The following is an 18,335-nucleotide window of genomic DNA, read 5'->3' as shown; positions in this document are numbered from 1 at the left end:
AACAGGTCAAAACAAAGTGACAGTGATTAATTCAAAATTCAAAGAAACTTTTTTTCAGAGAAACCGCAAATTGTTTACTTTATACTCATTGTTGTGGCTTCCCAAATATTGCTGGAGAATGGGAAGCGATATGGGTGCTCTTCCCTCTTGGATTTCATTTCATATTGCTGTAATATTATTTTCCCCTCAGCCCACAACAAGAACTGTAATCAAAGCTTCACTCATCTTGTCCTCCCTCTTTTGCCTCCATGGCTTTTATTAGCAATATCTAGACCCCTTCTTTATGGCAACATCTGCCATGAAATGTCTGCTTGTGTGCTTGTATCAAATGCAAAGACTCAAAGAAAATGCTGATTATAGTATTCTGTGCCTTCGGGGGGTAAAAATTGGCATGAAAACATTTCACCCAAAATCAGCCTGCACTGACAGCTCAAATTGTGATGGAGCCCTCGATAATGGGCTTTTTTTCATTTTACAAAACTTGTATGAGGATCCAGCCAAAATGAGACTTTCGTGCACAGTAGCAATCATCCAAATGGAAATGATAGCCTTAAAGCAATAGGGTAAACGAAACAGAAAAGAAAACTTGCACGCAATTCTACATATTTCTGGAATGAATGAATCAGAATCTATTCTTTCTATGTTCTATTTAGGCCAAATGCCACCAGAATCACGTTGCATTCTTTGGCATTTAGCTGACCACGAATCCAAGAGTAGAATGAGCTTAAATAACTTAAATTATAAGACCCAAGCGGAGCACACACCCAGCAGTCAACAAAGAATGCCTGGAAGAAATATCTTCTAAGTTGCAATATTTTTGTGAGTAAATAAAAAAATAAAAAAAAGTATTTTAAAGATACATCTTAATGCCACTGCTGGCTGTAGCTATCAATGATTAACAGTATCACTGAGGTGCCTTATTTTTAGTTTCACACGTCTCCAGGCCACACAGGCAGACCTTTACAACTCTCAACCTTGTTGCAGCTGCTTCTTATGACACAACCTTCAACAGCTTCTCTCTCTCCTGCTTTCACAAAGCCAGTGACCTATTTCTATCCAACCCTCTGCTCCCAAACCTCTAATGCCCCCATCTCTCACAATCCTATTCTTCCCTTTCTTTTTTCTGTCTTTCTTTAAAAAAAATATTACTTTCTTTCCTGCGCTCTCCTCTTTGGCGGGGGGGTTAGTGGGAAACGGACGATACAGCTGAATATGTGAGTACGAAGTTTCGCCTGAGTGCTCTGTGTAGCTGAGAGGGTATAAACAGTGGGTATTGCATCTTCCCGGTTGAATTCATGGTTTACATAACCACTCATATCTTTATTTAATAAGTTTGGATAGAAAAGTAGCTCAGAGGTTTCACCTCAGCTGTCTGGCCAACCATCCTTTTACAATATCCCTTTATGCTGCTAAGGTAAAAAAGGACAAACTTCTATTGCCAGCTAGTTTAAAAATTGATGGCTGATGCAATATCCACTGCCCACTGTGCCTGGAATGCTAATACTACTAGTGTCATGCTGAGTGTTGATACAGTGTGTTTGGTCTTGTGCTCTGGTGGTGTGTGTTTTTTCTTTTTTGTGTGTGTTAAAACAATATCATTTTATTTTTCAATGTGGTGCCGTAGAATTACTGTGCTTATACGTTTTTGTATCTCTTTAATTAGAAATATTGAGACCCTTGTACATTTGGGCCATGTACAGTATGTATGGCCCTTGAAACCTACTCGAAATCCTCATCGCATCTCTGAGGATTGTTCACGACTGCAGTTTTCTCTCAAAAATGTACCCTTATTTTGAACCTGCATTTGAAACCCCCAGTCCATCTGCATTACGTGAACACCATCTCAAGTGCAAGACAGTACTTAAAGCTCATTTACCTTTATTGACCTCTCCCATCCCTCTGCCAACCAGCCTGTTAAAAACCTCATTCTGCATGCGTTCAAACCTGCTCGACTGAAAGATTCATTAGAATTGATCGGAAGCCTCTCTTTGAAGAGGACTCAAGGAAACTTAATGGCTGAGGTAAACACTGCCAGCGATTGGGCAGGATGTATTCAGCATGCAGGTATCGCAAAGTTAAGTTCTTGATTGGAATATTTCTAAAGGAATATGAAGGGATGCTTTCCATTTACATACCTAATATCCCTAACTCCACCATGGAAACTCTAAGGATTTACTCATTGGCATGGTCTTCTATTACATGGAAGCAAAACATTACATGTAATGCATGCCAAGTGGATTTCAATAAAGAGGACTGGGAGACACTTCACCTAGATTAACATGCTGCATAAGGCAGTTTGAGCTGCATGAAGGGGGTCAAATCCTAAAAGATTCATGACACATTTTGACATCTTCCTGTTCCTGTCTCCCATAGGAAATGGTCATTGGAGGACTCAAGCCAGACACCACTTACTCCATCACGGTGGCAGCTTACACCACCAAGGGGGATGGAGCCCGGAGCAAACCAAAACTGGTGGTGACCAAAGGGGCAGGTTAGTACGAAAATATACAATTTATTAGTTGGCTTTTTATCAGAAGTTTTGTATATACGGCAATAAAGGTTGCGGGGTGTAGGGGTTAGTCATCGTTCACATCCAGCTGTTAACAGTCACTGTTTAACTGATCCGAACATGGAAAAGAAGAGATGGACAGATGCACAAGTTTCTCATCTGTAATTAATTACGCATCCGTATCAAAGGCATGTCTCTAGTCAAGATTATTGCTTTTGAAATACATGATTTTAAATGAACATTAATTTTCAACTTCTAAAATGTATCCAATACATTTTTCAAAATAAACCTTTCTAAGCAATATCTGGATGCAAGAACAGTTCAGTCTGTTGAGTTGTTTGCTCCTACCAGGGTAGCATTTATTATTTGAATCATGTTCAGAAGACTATCAAACGATTCTTAGAGATCAAGGAGTTGGTATGAGGTACGTGGTAGATTTTCAGACAGATTATGACAGCTTGAAAGCCCCTGTTGGGTCTTTGGTTTGAGCTTTAAGGATGAAATACTGGAGGCTAATGCCTGCACACTACAAAGCCTCATCTTCTTCACTTTTTTCCCTTGTTACCACAGGTAGGCACACCAGTTTAACTGGACCGTTTGAGCCTGTGTTGGAGCTAGCGGCTTAGATACCATGAACATGATCTAAACCTGTGAGGCTGGCTGCCTCAGAGTATGAAAACCTACCTTGACATAATTGAAGGCATCAAGCCAAGAGAGGAGCTTCCTTTGTGCAAGCATCTGTGCCAGTCGGCATTCGAAGGCTTCAGAGATCCAATATGTACACAACTGCATTCATACTTATGTACAAACACACGTGCATACTTACCTTCTGACTCACACATATTCAGGAGCACTTGCAGTCTCCACCGTTGATCACACACTTAAATTGTGTGCAGACCTATACAGCACAAGCATAAAACCCAACACATCAATAGATAAACACACATAAAGCATCCTCTCAAACCAACACACACACAAACAAAGGCACATTTCCCAGATCCTGGCAGGTGTGTGTGTTACAGGTGACAGGGTGTGCAACGCTGCCAAAGGGGCTGAAGTGAGTGGTGTCACTCTCCATCCTCCTGTCAGGGACCGCTGACTGATATGTCAGTCTAGTACACTCCGTCTGTCCCTCGGAGGGAAAGCCTCGTCTTTTTATCATTGAAGTGTAAAGAAAAGGTTTATGCCATGGGGCCACGATAAATGGAATAAGGGAAGAGGTGAGAGGTTAGGAGAAGCGTTTTTCTCGCTGGTAAAGTGGTTGTTTTGCTTGTTTGAAGGGATGTTAGGATGGACTAGTGGATAGCGAATGTTCCTGCTTGTTATGTTATGGGATTTCTGAAATACCAGTTGGAACAAACAAAGGGAACTAATATGACAAAAGGATTGAATTATACAGGCTTATATAATTACAAAGACCAGTGTCATTGTAGACAAACAAGCTTTTCTTAGGACTATCATTTAAATATAGTATGTAAAAGTCCTGCAAGACTGCTCTTTCATGTGGTTCACCCTTGTTTAACTAAGCAAGCACACTTTAAAATACATGAAATATTCTATCACATGAATTCTCTGCATGTTTGTACTTTTAAAACACACAAACACAAATAACTTATGCGACAGCTGTTAAACTATCTACTTGAAGACAAGCATGACATCATAGTCTTTTAAGTCCTAAAAAGCAACATCAATACAAAACATTATGACAAAAGTAAAGACTTCAAATTGAATTCAAATCAAATGTTTTCATCTTCAAGACATTCCAGAAAAACCTCTCTGGTGAAAAAGAATCAACCGCAGGATTTTTTTAGGAGAGAACAACAAGTACAACTGTGCACCTATTTGTGGACACAGACAAACAACAGTCATTCTGTGGCCAGGTTTAAAAATGGCCTTTTCATGATTCATACTTTCCATTGTCTTGCTTTGAAAAACGACTTCCTATGGTCAATGCGAGACAATGTTTTAGAAGGGGCCTGAATATGACTTTATTGACAAAAGATTAAAATGTTTATGTCTGGAAATGTTTTTCTGGCATCCTATCTTCACATTATAGAGTAGTTCACTGGGTTGAAAGCAGCAGCAGCAATCAATATAAGCATCATCTTTTCAGGTTTCAGTGGAAAAAATACATTGTCCTCTATAAGAGGAAAGTGTTGGGAAAGAAAACAAAGTCAAACTTACCAACAACAAACTCAAAACAAAATGAAACAGCATGCTACAAAACACTTTACAAGTAGCCTAAATGATGAATAAGCCACAATACATGTACCTCTGAGCCTACAGTACAAGCAAAGACTTAAGAAGTGTTTTGATAATGGAAGATTTAGGCAATGCCAAGTCAGGGACTGGCACTATAGAGGAAGAAAAAACAAATGAAAAGATAAGTGCCTGTAGTCATTCAAAGCTGTATTTAGCAACTTCACACAAAGTATAGGTGGCCCCCCGATGGCAGCAAAAGGTTCCTGAATGTTAAAGATGTTAAAACCCTAAGTCATAGGCTGATGTTATACTTGTTATTGCGGTGCAGATACCAGAACTGTATGAATGCAGACAGGAAACATTTAAATGTTACTGTTTATCACTTAGGAATTTATATGTGTGTGTTTGTAATTATGTGAAGTGGTTTCCATTATATATGTATTATATTGCAGGTCAGAGTAGATGTAGACTCAAATAAACTGTTGTTACACAGGCACTGAAGATATAAGTAGAGGTTACCGCCCTTGTGGTATTTTGTTGTCTGACAAATCTTCCATATATCCTCATACCTTACAGTCTATAATTTTGATGGTTGCAGCCTGTGAAAACATGCTTAGAGATGCATAAGTCTGTTATTATTATTATTGTTACTTATTCCAATGCTGAATGCAGACAGCTTACTTGAAAATCAGAGCACCTCATTACATGTTTACTTACTTCCTGATTGTTATTTTTGGTCCAGTGAGAAATAATCAATGTAAGTGGCCCATCTTGTTCTCTTCTCTCTTTCTTTATCGCTTGCTTCCTTAAAAGCTCTTGCACTCCAAATGGACAATGGGAAATGTGTTGCAAAACTCAATTTCCTACCCTACCAATTTCTCCCCTCCATGAGCCCCTGCCACACACACACACATACACTTCTTAAGTAGGCAGACTGAATTAAAAGCAGAGGGAGCAAAAGACAGGAGAGTGATGTATTGGTCATGACCTTTAAGGTTAAAAAACGTCGTCCCCATGTCCTTAACATTTGTATTACTTTCTATTGTGAAGGAGTGCAGCTCAAAGCAGATCACCTTACATGACGGGCACCATGTCATTTGCACAAAGGCAATATATTGTATGTTTTTGTGTATGTTGGTGTGCACAAGAAAGAGAGGAAATGAGAAGGAAACCTGATGGACCCTTTCTCAATCAGCCTCAGTGAGTGTCAACAGCAGGCTGGTAATACAGTTGCCTGATGGGGAAACATGCTTGGAGGCCCAGAAGGAGGGATTGAACCAGGGTCGACCCTGAAATGGATGGAGAGGGATAGGGGGGTGGGGGAGGAGGTTAGAAAATGAAATGGGGGGATTGGGCAGTGTGAAAGGGGAGAAGTAGGGAGATGGGGAAAGAATAAAGGTGAGTGTTATGGGGGAGAAAGATGAACACTGAGGAGAGGGACAATCAAAGTGTCCAGGAACCCTGGAATCACTTGTACACACACACACACACACACACACACACACACACACACACACACACACACACACACACACACACACTTCTGCTCCCTAATATCCCTTTTGGGCCCTCTTTGCAGCAGATTGCTCCTTGTCCCCAGTCACCTTCATCATCCCTCATTCATTCATTTTTCAGCCCCTCTCCCTGCCCTTGTTCTCTCTCTCATCACCCTGTAGCACCACACACTCTCAAACACATACACAGTACACACCATGAACATCCACACCTCCTCCCAAAACCAATCCGCTGGCTTGCTACCCGTGATTCTTCTCCCCAATGAGCAATAGGTCACTGTTATAAATGTACAAATATTTTAAAATAGTTCTGGGGGCTACAAAGGTTGTAATGGATACATTTGGGAGCCTTTCGAGGTTAAAGCAAATACATCTAAAATGGAAAACACACATTCACAGGATCATTATTTCAGAATCTTATTTCCTTGATTGGTGGTGAGCATGAGGCAGAGTGGGCTTTTAAATGACACCAAGCTGAGCTATAGTATGTTTCCGGTGAGTATTAGGAGCATTCGTCTCACCAACACTCGGCGCCCCCGCCTTTCCATTACCGGCAAAGGCTCAGCTGACTAGCCACCTTCCACCCACCAACCCCCGTCTTCCTCATCCAACAGCCCTCAAAAAGAAGACCATTAGCAAACGGAAATGAATAATACGAGCAGAGGGAGTGGACTTTGTAGAGTGGATTGCTTTGTGTGTTTTTTACTTGGTGCAGGAACATACTATATGTAGACATGCACGCACAATGACACTATGCCACTGAGAGGGAGTCAATTTTCCTCAGACTAATGTTGGCTCCTCCAAATTACTTTAAGTCCTTACTGGGCAAAAAGCCAAATACTTCAGTTTGGAGGGGAGTGGGTATATAGGAACTGCACACACATTCTTGTTATACATGGGCATACACACTGTCCATTATGTATAAAGATACACTAGAGCAGATGACATAAATAACAAATAAATAATAAGAAAAGAGGCCCAAACAGACGCTGCAATATAAATTCATGCAGCGTAATATAACGAACGCTGGATGTAAGTGATGAAGGAGCAAATGTATCTATAATTGTAGCTGCTTAAGATAATGAAGAAATGTATGTAACACATTGAACTAGAGTTATTAATATTTAAATTCAGTTTATTCAGCGTTTTTTTGTATTTATGCTGAGAAAGCTCTCACTTCCAGGACTAACCAATTTGCTTCCGACCCAGTTGGCAGCTACTGAATCAGAAATATACAGAGATACTCGGTCTTCTCACCACTGGTTTCATAAACTCATGTAGAGCCATCTTTAAGGGCAATACATATCTGTCTGTCTATTTGCATGTCTTGAGAACCGTTTATCCAATCTACTTCACACTTGGTGAGTGTGTTGCTGGGGATTCAAAGACGTGCAGTGTTGAAGTTTGTGAAATCTGGAAAAACCACATGTTCAATATGAATAGACCTCGAATACGAGACATTGCCTTTCAAAGTGAACATATTTGAAAATATATTCTAAAAGACATGGCTATCCAATGTAAATGAACTTAAATTGGTGTTACATGGTCACCTCTTTTAACCTGTCAAGATTGGAGCTGCTGCATTTTGGAATGTTAAGGAACAAATACAAAGGAACGTTTTTTGGAGAGTCTACAGGAAGTTGCAATTCATGAGAAATGAGAGATAAAAGCTTGAACAACCTACTCCAAATCAGGGAATTACTCAAAACAGTTGGCTCTGGCGATATTGCGTGATTTAGGGTGTTGGTCTGCAGTTATTCCTTCACTTATATTTCCCAGATATTTGTCCTGCTACTGCCTTGTATTTTTGATAAAGGAGGGACATAGTTGAGTAAGTCAAGATGGAATCTATTTACTGAGAGATAGGGCTCAATTACGATCAGCCTCACTTATCTCTCACAAAGCTTCAATGGCAACTTGAGAACTGAAGGCTTCCCACAACTGCTGCTGCCTCTATCACACTGATGAGCCCTTACAAAGAGAGTTAAGATGAGACTTGTGTCATCCATAAGAGCAGCAGAACTGGGCCACTCTGAAGAATGGTGTCTAGACCCCAAATGTAGATCATCCATTTTACAACAAGAGATGACTATTACAGCTGAAAGAGGCACTGTTCTCTGTTAAGGTTTTAGTGATCCTTTGCAGTACAGACTGGCTATAGCTTACATGTATCATGAAATGGTAATAGGTACAGCTATCACTCAAGAGTGTATCGGCTCTTAGGATCTTCTACGTCTCCATCCAACTCAACCTGACTCCATTTAGTAGGATGTTATCTGACAAATGGTGGAATTTAAGATGATTATTGAAAGTGCAGATACTTTCATGTCAAACAGTATAATTGGATAGGTCAGATGCAGTGTTTATGACATGCTAAATAATGCTTCAGTAGTATTCTGTAGGTATAAATAGTGACAGTGCTGGAGCTCTAATGCCGTATGACTTGAGAGCATAGGAATTATATTAAATGCACTATAGCAATGTTGAATATCACTAACAGAAACTGTATATGCCATGTATATGTTCAATCTGCGATAAACTTCTACATGTCACTTGAAAAAAAATCATCTTCATGGTTCTTGAAAGCACAGAAATTAATATTTCTTTTATTTCTTTTTCTGTACAGTGCCTGGTCTGCCCTATCTGTCAGTGGCTCAGAACTCTGAGTCATCAGCTGTGGTTCGCTGGGACCCTCCAGCTCTCACTCATGGCATGGACCTGCATGGTTACCGGCTCCAGTTTGGCCGGAAAGATGTCAGTCCTTTGGCCACACTGGAATTTGCTCCCCAAGAACGACAGTACTCTGTGGGCAACATTCACCGGGGGGCCACCTATCTCTTTAAAGTCTCAGCTAAGAGCAGGGGGGGCTTCGGAGACGAGGCTTTGGTAGAACTTAATGTGCCTGAGAATACGCCAGGGGGATACCCTCAAATTGAAGAGCGCTCCAATGTGACATGCTGCTCTGTACAGCTGTCCTGGTCTCCCCCTGTGCTGGCGGAGAGAAATGGGGTTATCACCGAGTACACTTTGGCTTTTAAGGAAACTGGTACCGGAGGAGCGCCACAGGAGCTCCACTTGCCCCCCAGCCAGTCCAGCTATGTTCTCAACAGCCTCAAACCGAACTCAGCATACGATGTGAAAATACGTGCACACACCAGTGTAGGCCCAGGGCCCTACAGCCCGCCTATCCAGTATCGGACGGTGACCTTTGACGCAACAGGTAGGGTTTGCCTGTTATCTTTTCCAACCCGGTTGGCAGGGGGTTGGCAATTGGCTAACAAACAATCTGCAACAACACAAAAATGAAAACTGCCCCACCCCCTCCTTCAACCACCTTCACTTCTCCTCAAGAAAGAGAAAAGATTGAAATTAATATTGTTTGCCGTTGGATACTCACTTCACTAACACAAAAAAGGTAACACGCAAGTCAGTAAGTTATAGTCAGTCATGTAGAGAAAGAGGAGAGCAGCATAGAGTTTCAAGGTAAGTGCTGTTCGGTCAGACACTCCTGTCAGTCATCCCTGCAGCCCTTTGCCAAGCACACTCACACAGCTAATGCCATCTCACAACCCCAGTTTGCAAAGGTAGGACGTCAGTCAAACCCAGTCACTCAAAGAGTATGTTTGGAATATTCTAAGTTGACAGAAAGCGGATTTTGGTTCTATATTTATTTATTTATTTGGTTTTGGGTTTGTTTTGAAATATTACCCCCTTCCTAACCCCCTTCCTCATCTAATTCCTCCTCTCCCCTTCCCCTGTCCCTTATTGGGACAGTTTGTGGCATGGCATCCCCCTGATGCACTGCTAAGGACTGTTGGCATGCTGTGTTTTGAGTCTGTCTCGATGCCCGGCTGGCAGCACGTTGGCAGTGCCAACCCAGACTCTGTAGAAGCATAGGTACTGTTGGCACTGGGACCAAATGGTCAGTTGTTAATCCTCAGGTCATGGGTTCAAAGACAGTGTTGAGATGGGTTGGCACTACTTACGATAGCTAGCCAGCGGGTACACCTTTGTGCTCCATGGGTCTGTCATCCATGAGTCGTATGTGCTGTGTGTCTTAACCAATGGCGTTGCCCTTCTCACAGCCAATCACAGCTCACCGTTACACTCACTCTCCAACCCAGAGGAACGTTGCAGAGGAACTACTGAATATATATTTTTTTTTTTAACCAAAGGTTCTTCTTTAGTTTTTCTTTCCTTGCTTTCTCAACTTGTTCAATTTATTAAAGTTTTTTTTTGCATTTGTCCATTCAACAGACGTTCCACAGAATTTCACTGTAAAGTGGGCCACCAAGACTACAGTGGTCATTGCATGGAAGTTTTCTGAAAGCAGGTCTCCTTACAAATGCACGGTGAGTTTAATATAGGGCCAAAAGATCATTTCAATTCTCAGCTGAGATACCTTTAATAATTTCCAACATGGCCATTTCCTGAATTTAACATTGCATATTTCTTCTTACCTTCATACCAAAACCCATCTCCATACCTTTCCATCCATCTTTTCATCCATCAATCTACTGACCTACCAACATGATCATACACTACATCATCTCTCTTACCAATTACCAATTAAAACTTCTGGACCATTTATCGAACTTTAGATTGAGTACAACCGACAGAAGATGGATGTGGATGCCAGGCAGATGAGGGTGCTCGTCACCGGGCTAAAGCACAACACCACTTATGAGTTCAGGGTGACCTGCCAAGAAAGCGCGGATGGTGGGCAAAAACACCGTGTGTATGCCAAGACCGCGCCACTCATACTGGTCAAGAAACCCAAGCTGGACATCTACGCTGAGCCTGACAACATGCTCACCATGTCCTTCCCACCAATTGAAACCAAGGAGGTCAAGTGAGTATACCTTGACTTAAGATGGGTTCTGCAGGCACTGTTTACATTAGATTTGAGGGTTAGGGTATTGAGGTTTAAGTCTGGAGATGCTTGAAATCTGATATTGTATAGATTGAGATCTTAAGGTGTCTTTAGATGTTGAAATGGGAGATAAGGTCTTTGGATTCATGAGGCTTTCTGGATTGTTCTAGATCCTGCAAGAATTGTAGCTTCAATTTCCTTTCAACCTTGTACCAAGTGTTTGCTATACATTATCAATAAATTGTTTGCAGGAGCTTCTATGTGGTTGTGGTGCCACTTAAGAGGACCTCAGGAACTGTCAAAAACCTGAAGAACCCCGATGAGATGGACATGGAAGAGGTAGAGTTTCTTTTTTTTCTTTTTTTTAAGTAAACGGTGTGCGGTGATTCTGGAACAACAGAAATGATAAGGTTAACGGGGTGCATTGTTTCAAACATAAGGCAGAATATGGGAAAGGAAAAGGCGTCTTCAAACTTTAGTAACATGTTTTTAAAGAGACTGTAATATTTTCTCTCTGGCCAAACTGTGTTTTTTAAGAGTAGCGATTCCAGAAACACTTGTTTGTGATATAACAGTTGCATGTGCAAGGCAAATTGTACACACTAAGTAGCAGACATCGACACACACAACACAAACTTGAGTACATCTCAGCTATGCTAATTCATCCCCCCCCAAGCATGCAGAAGAGAGAATTACACAGTCTTCTCCCACTCTTACCATAGCTTGAGGTCACCTTGAGCGCTACATCAACAGCAACCATCCCTATTGGATTTGGGATTACACACACTCCCTCTGCTTACTGCCTGCCTCTGTCTGCTGTTTGAAATGAATGAGAGAGGCTGAATGTTGGGGGGGTTGGAGCCTGGTTACATGGAACATTGCCAAATAGTTTGCAGCTATTTTTATCTAAAGGTACAATTACACCTACAGGTGTTTTTTCTTTGGTCTCAGTCAGCCCACTGAAAGGGCTCCAGTGATTTTACACCTGAATCAAAATAGTTATTTATTCATTTAAAATATTTGATGACCTATCATTTTGCCAAGTTAAGTTAGTCTCAGGTCCAGTTTATCTTGTGTTCAGAAACAATGGAGATTATGAAAAAACATTTCAGTTATCGTAAAAAAATGTTTTTACTCAGACGTTTTTCAATAAATGTGGGACGAATGTTTTAGAAACTCCAAAAACACAAGAGGATACTAAACGGAAAAAGCAGTCGTAAACTAATGCCCTTTCACGTCAATCAGCTGTTGCGGGAGGTGATTCCAAAGCGGCGCTCGCGGCGTCAGCTGCCTCAGCTGGACCAGAGGAAGCCCTACATCACAGCCTGCTTCAGGCAGCTGCCACCCAGCTTCACGGTGGGATCGGACTATCGCCACAGCAGCTGTGAGAACAAGCCTCTTGAACCTGGCCAGGAGTATGTCTTCTTCCTGCTGGCTGAACTCAATGCCACCGTTGGGGTGAGTAACTAGTTAAACTCAGTTAATCTCACTTTAGTAGACTTACTTTTGGTCAATTGCTGGAGTGGATTAAATTATTGATTTATTTTCACTTTAATCTTTTACATCTGAATCTAACATTGAATTTGTATCCAGTTTGTGCTGCTTAGTTTAGGTACTGTTTCATGTGTAATCAACTTCTACCTGATCTCTCTGTTCAGAAAATGTTTGCCACCAGCCCTTATACGGACACAGTGATGACCCCTGCGCTGGTGGTGGACCCCCTGACAATAGAGACTGGGGACGGACTTATATGGGTGGTGGGCCCAGTCCTCGCTGTGGTCTTCATCATCTGCATCGTCATTGCCATTCTCCTTTATAAAAAGTGAGTTGGCCTGGTAATTGTAGTGACTGCATTGGAGCTACATTTATGCATGTAACAATAATATTGTTCAACATCAAATGATAGGAAAGAACATTAAGGGTTATGATACAAAGCTAACTTGAAATGTTTTTTCATGAAAGCATTTACAGTATAAGTATTCTCTTAACATTAAGATACAAAGGAATTCAACCCTTTAACTTTGCATAGTAAGTGCCTTGTTGGAACCTCTGTTTACACAAGCAGTATAACTGTTATCCATGTTGTACTGAAATATTGTTCACATGCTAGAATTTCTGCTTTTCCTGCAACACACAATGAGCAGCTTCTTGTCATTTGATGTAGAACCAGTTATGTTGTCAGTGTAACAAGGGAATTGGGCTGTGGGGAAATAATTGCATGTTAGGGAGCATGTTGAAAGAAGGGCTTATTCTATATTCATAGCGGCATGATATTGAAAGAACCCAACAACATTTTTGCATGTAAATATGAAGGAGCTTTTCTTGTGAAAAAGATGGTTGTGGGAAGTGAGGGGGTTGGAGAAAGGAGAGAGGAGAAGATTCCTTGAGATGGTGTTCAATTATTTTTTACACCTGACAAAAAAATAACTTATAATTCTGGAAAGAATACTCCGAAACGGTGTTATTCAAATGTTGTCAGAAAAACGTAATAGTCAGTTTAACGGTAATTTCTTCAAAATGTATGCTTCAAATTAGGTATGCAATGCTCCAAAATCTATATGAACGATAACACAATAACAAGTCCAATATACCATATTTATGACGATCTTAAAGAGTGATTACTTGAAGTCTGACGTATACCACATTTTTTATAAGATTTTAAGCAAGTTCCCTTTGTTCATAGAACTCAGCTCTCCACACAAGTCTAAATAAATACTATTCCTCAGCATCCTTGGGCTTTTGAACACAGGTGTATAGTCAACACCCCCCCATCCCTTGTTTTGCAGCTGTAGCTTCAGACTCAGTAACTGCAAGTCCCAAATGATCAGTAGTGTAAGGGTCTCCCTACACGGTGCATACGGTACATGGGAAGTTCCCTGAATGATTTTGAAGGGGGTTAGTGTAAGCCACACGTACAGCTTGCTTCTGTCAGATGATCCCTGACTGTCTGACCTTGCCTTACCTCAGTCTTTGTGGTTAGGGAGAGTAACATCTCTCCTTGGATCTCTCTTTTTTCTCTCTTCTCTTTCTGCACCCCTCACTCTCCCATCTCCCCCTCCATCTCTCCCTGGTGAATAGTTTCTGCCGGGTCTGCCCTTGGCTCTGACATTCCCCTTTCCCATCTGTATCTGAACCCCCCGTGCACACACACATAAGCACACACACGTACATAGACACACATACACAAGCTGAAGAATGTATGCACTAACTCGCACATTTCATTGACTACTCACTTGTTCTTACACACTGATACATGAGCACACACGCACACGCATGCCTCAAATGCTGATGAGCTTTCTCTCGTATTTTGCGAGCCCAGCAGCGACCCCTGTGCATTTTAAACTGCTCTCTATTGATTTATCTCTCTTCTTGCCTCCCCCTCTCCCTTTCTCCTTGTGTGTTGTGTTTTCACCATCTTTATATATGTATTTGACTCCTATTGCTTTCTCTGGAAACAGCAAGCCTGACAGGTAAGGTTTGGCTGTACTTTATTGCATTTTACAGGGTAATACAAAATAGTCTGCCTCAGCAAAAAAAAAGATGCCTTTAATTAGTGAAGGTGAAAGTCAATTTTGCGTACTTGACAAACGCTCTCAGCTCCTCTTTTGTTGATTCGGCTTCAGTCGAGTGTTCTTGACACGCTGAGTTACCAGTCAGTAGGAGTTGCTAAGTTGTTTAGGTGCCATCATTAGTGAGAGTGGTGACTGCTGGATCAAGTGCTCATTAAAACAATTTCTGTTGTTTTTGCTGTACGTCTTCCCCTCTTTCTACTCTTTGTTTGTCATACTCTCCAGCCGCAAAAGAAAAGAGTCAGAGCCGCGCACAAAATGTCTCCTGAACAACGCGGACATTACACCCCACCACCCTACAGACCCTGTGGAGATGAGACGTATCAACTTCCAAACTCCAGGTACAGAAAAGACACACAACATGTACATTGAGGAACACAGGTAGTCCTCTTGAAAGATTGAACAACATGCATTGCTAAAACTGATTTATTTTGTATGCAACAATGACCTTTCGGTAAATTACATATTTTCATTTTCACTGACAATATGAAGGATGTGAGGAAGGAAGTTTAGTCATCCATCTTTAGCCGTGACAACCTGTAAAACTTCAAAGAATTATGTCCCACTTTGCTTTCAAGGAAAATTGGGTCTGCTTAGGTTAATACAACATTTTGCTCATCAATAACTTACCAGAGATTTGGAAAATGCTGGGGACAGTTTTACACCATTGTCTTAGAGTATTAGTACAATGGTCGAGTAAGTAGCTGCATTGCAAAATACTTCATGGGTAATTGATATAACTACAGTTTTTGTTCTATTTTTAGACATCCAAAGCACTACTTTTGATTGTTGGATAAAAACGGGCCTTGGTTAAAAAACCATCTAAGGCTTGGATTGCTAAGGCTTAATTGGATTTCCATTCTAAAACAGGTTTTTAGTGGAGTGCTCATGCCTGTTATCTCTCCAATTCATTGTTTTTATTTGGAAAGAGACCAAAGCTGTAGAAATAGAACTGAGTTTTAAGGAACTACATACAATTAAATGGAGGCCACTGTGGCTTAAACAAACTAAATGCAAACGTTTTGGCTATGCAAAAGAAAACCTGTGTTAATAACAAGTTTTGCAGGAATTTCAAATCCTCATTTTGAAACCTACTAGAATGGAAAGCAAATTAAAAAAATTGGCATAACATGTTATTAGGGCAGCTCTAATCCAAAATCCCCTTATTGGAGTCAAAACCTAATCTTGGCCAACTGCTATATTATATTACTGGTGCAAAATAAAGACACACACTTGCATAAAACCTTCCTTCTTTACAACAAATGATTTATTACAGGGACAACGTTATTATACATGAAAGGCAAAGTGCACTAGTATTTGTTAACACTCACATAACTGACGTGTTAATTTACTTTGAAGTGAAAGCAGGTTGTAACATTGGCACACACTTGCAGACAGCCTACACAGAGATTAACGATTCACAAATGATGCAACTCAAAGTTACATTTCTGCTGCAACATAGATGATGTCCTTGAAGTGCTCCCACATCATTCTGTTTGACATTATGTGCCTCCATAACTACGTGCAAGCCATATTTATATGTTTGTCCCCATGTAACAAATAGCCATTTATGATAATAAATCATTAGAAAAGTATGCCTTTTGTTGGAATGTATATGTTGGGAACAAACCCTGTATTGAAATTCTGCTGGGTATCTTCCTGTTTTCTCCAGAGCTAAAGCCTGGTGTTAACAACAGAGCCCATTTGATCCCAAACTCTTTCTCTAAGGCTTCTCCATCTTTCACCTGCCTCTATTGCAGGCCCATTATCTATCGCCTTTCTTCCTTTCTGTTATTTTGTTTCTTTGATTTAAGCTTGTTACAGTTTATTGTCATTAGTTTGACTCATAGAGGAATTAAGTGAAATGTTTTCAAATCTGAGTTTAGTCACATTATTCGCCTCTAGTAAGCATCATGAATTGTCGTGAGTTGTCCACACATGGTTTACCTTGTATTGTCTCTTTTAAGTGGTTTATTTGACAGAGAAATTAGTCCTGCATTTTGAGGAAACTGTATTATTTGAAATACATTGCTCTCACCAGGCTAATGACAGAAAGGGATTCAATCCTCCAGAGGGGGAATCAACACCCTTTTTTTTCTTATGTTCCTTTCCTCTTTTGTTTTGCTTCCCGCCTTGCTGTCTCTGGCCTAGTTGTCTCTCAGCCATCCATCTGTCATCCCCTGCCAGTCTCTGCTCCATCAAAAGGCTCAGATTTCAAAATGGAGCGTTTTCTTTTCATCTTCTCTGGGAGACCAGTCATGCTGGCTGAGTTTTTATCTTGGGAGAAAAAGCGGACTTCTTTACATCAGAGAAGAGTGAATGACAGAAGTTACACAAACCCGCTTATCCATAGAACTGTGGAAGTTAATTTACCTCTCCTCGTCTTTATCTTGCCTCGTATTCAGAGCCCTATCAGTGGCTCTGTAATGACAAGGTTATAATGGCTATTCCTGCCATTTGTCTTTTTGACTTCCAGCTCTTTCCCCTGTGCCCTCAACTGTCCTCCTCCGTTCTTTAAATAATAGAAACTCTTGTTACAGCCACTTTTACATTACATTCCCCAATACATGCTGAGAGTTCTCTTTATATATGACAAGCATCCTCATTCGACAGCCCTGTCATTGTCCTGCAGAATTAGGGCGATGTCGTTATCTCCGCACCCGGGGAATTTAATTTGAATGGACATTTTAGCCCAATTAAGTGGGCCGGTGAGCATTTGTGAACATCCCCATCAGCTAATAGCGACAATTGTTCAAATGAGCATACTCCCATTGCACATATCCAAGGCTTCTGCTATCCAACAGAGCATATGCCACATCGGCAATGTGTGCTCACTGACCACTAGTGCTGGAGAACAAAAATATGTTTTTGATTAGGCTTCCAGTAAGCTAGGCTTGGCTAATGCGTTTCAGAGAGGGTGTGTGTGTCCTTGTGCATGTCTGCTGTAAAGCCTGTAGGTCGTGTGACAGCCACACAGTGACATCCCATAACCCCTTGGGGCACAGAGTGGCTCGTTTTGTCATTATCTTCTTTGGTGCCTGGGGTTTGATTGTCAAATGGGGCCAGAGTAATGAAGCAGCACAACTCAGTGGATATCTGTTGTCTATCTCCAACCAAGCTCCCCTTTAGTCATGAGGACTTTTTTGTATCTCTTTTTTCACTATCTTTCGCTTACATTTTATCTGTGTCTTGCCGTTACATTTTTTTTTATCTTTTACACATATATCGGTATCTTATATCAAAACCTTACTTTCATAATTATCAGTGTGATAGTATAATATGAATTTACACCTGTGCGGGCACAAATAGAAGAAGAGAAAAGCTCTCTCTTACTCCAAAATAAGACTAAGTGTAACTCTGGGTTTACTCTTCAACATATCTCTGATATACGTTTTTTATTTATGCCGTCTTCATCTGTGTTTATCTATATCTCCCTCCCTCTAATACAACATCGCATATGGCATTTCACGCCTCCACAATTCTGTCTTACAAAGTGCCTTCCACATTTAAGCATGTAAAAATCCAAAATGTTCTTGCAGACAGCTTTAGAAACTTGCAGAACCCACGGACAGCAGCCAATCGCTGGCGTGCGTTAGCAACCCACTTGTTTCTCCAGATTACAGCTACGACTGCAACAACCGTGCCCTCCTCCTCACAAACAGTGTTAT

The 18,335-nt window shown here is 41.0% G+C and overlaps 1 protein-coding gene across 12 annotated transcripts in view; it reads left to right on the top strand.

Annotated features, from left to right (window-relative positions):
* ptprsa (protein tyrosine phosphatase receptor type Sa) overlaps positions 1-18,335 on the top strand; it is a 262,747-nt gene that overhangs the window by 209,530 nt on the left and 34,882 nt on the right. For 3 of the 12 annotated variants that reach the window (XM_071202894.1, XM_034082000.1, XM_071202892.1), the window contains 10 exons: positions 1,188-1,214; positions 2,374-2,491; positions 8,852-9,445; positions 10,483-10,577; positions 10,827-11,077; positions 11,350-11,437; positions 12,344-12,556; positions 12,757-12,920; positions 14,557-14,568; positions 14,893-15,008. In XM_071202894.1, coding sequence (XP_071058995.1) covers positions 1,188-1,214; positions 2,374-2,491; positions 8,852-9,445; positions 10,483-10,577; positions 10,827-11,077; positions 11,350-11,437; positions 12,344-12,556; positions 12,757-12,920; positions 14,557-14,568; positions 14,893-15,008 — 1,678 coding nt within the window. The remainder of the gene's footprint in view (positions 1-1,187; positions 1,215-2,373; positions 2,492-8,851; positions 9,446-10,482; positions 10,578-10,826; positions 11,078-11,349; positions 11,438-12,343; positions 12,557-12,756; positions 12,921-14,556; positions 14,569-14,892; positions 15,009-18,335) is intronic. The other 9 variants (XM_071202897.1, XM_034082003.1, XM_071202895.1 and 6 more) reach the window with 5 other exon arrangements.

Source organism: Pseudochaenichthys georgianus, chromosome 4 (genome assembly GCF_902827115.2).
Source record: "Pseudochaenichthys georgianus chromosome 4, fPseGeo1.2, whole genome shotgun sequence".
NCBI lineage: Eukaryota > Metazoa > Chordata > Actinopteri > Perciformes > Channichthyidae > Pseudochaenichthys > Pseudochaenichthys georgianus.
Note: the sequence above shows the minus strand (reverse complement) of the source record. Positions and strands in the feature narration are given on the sequence as shown.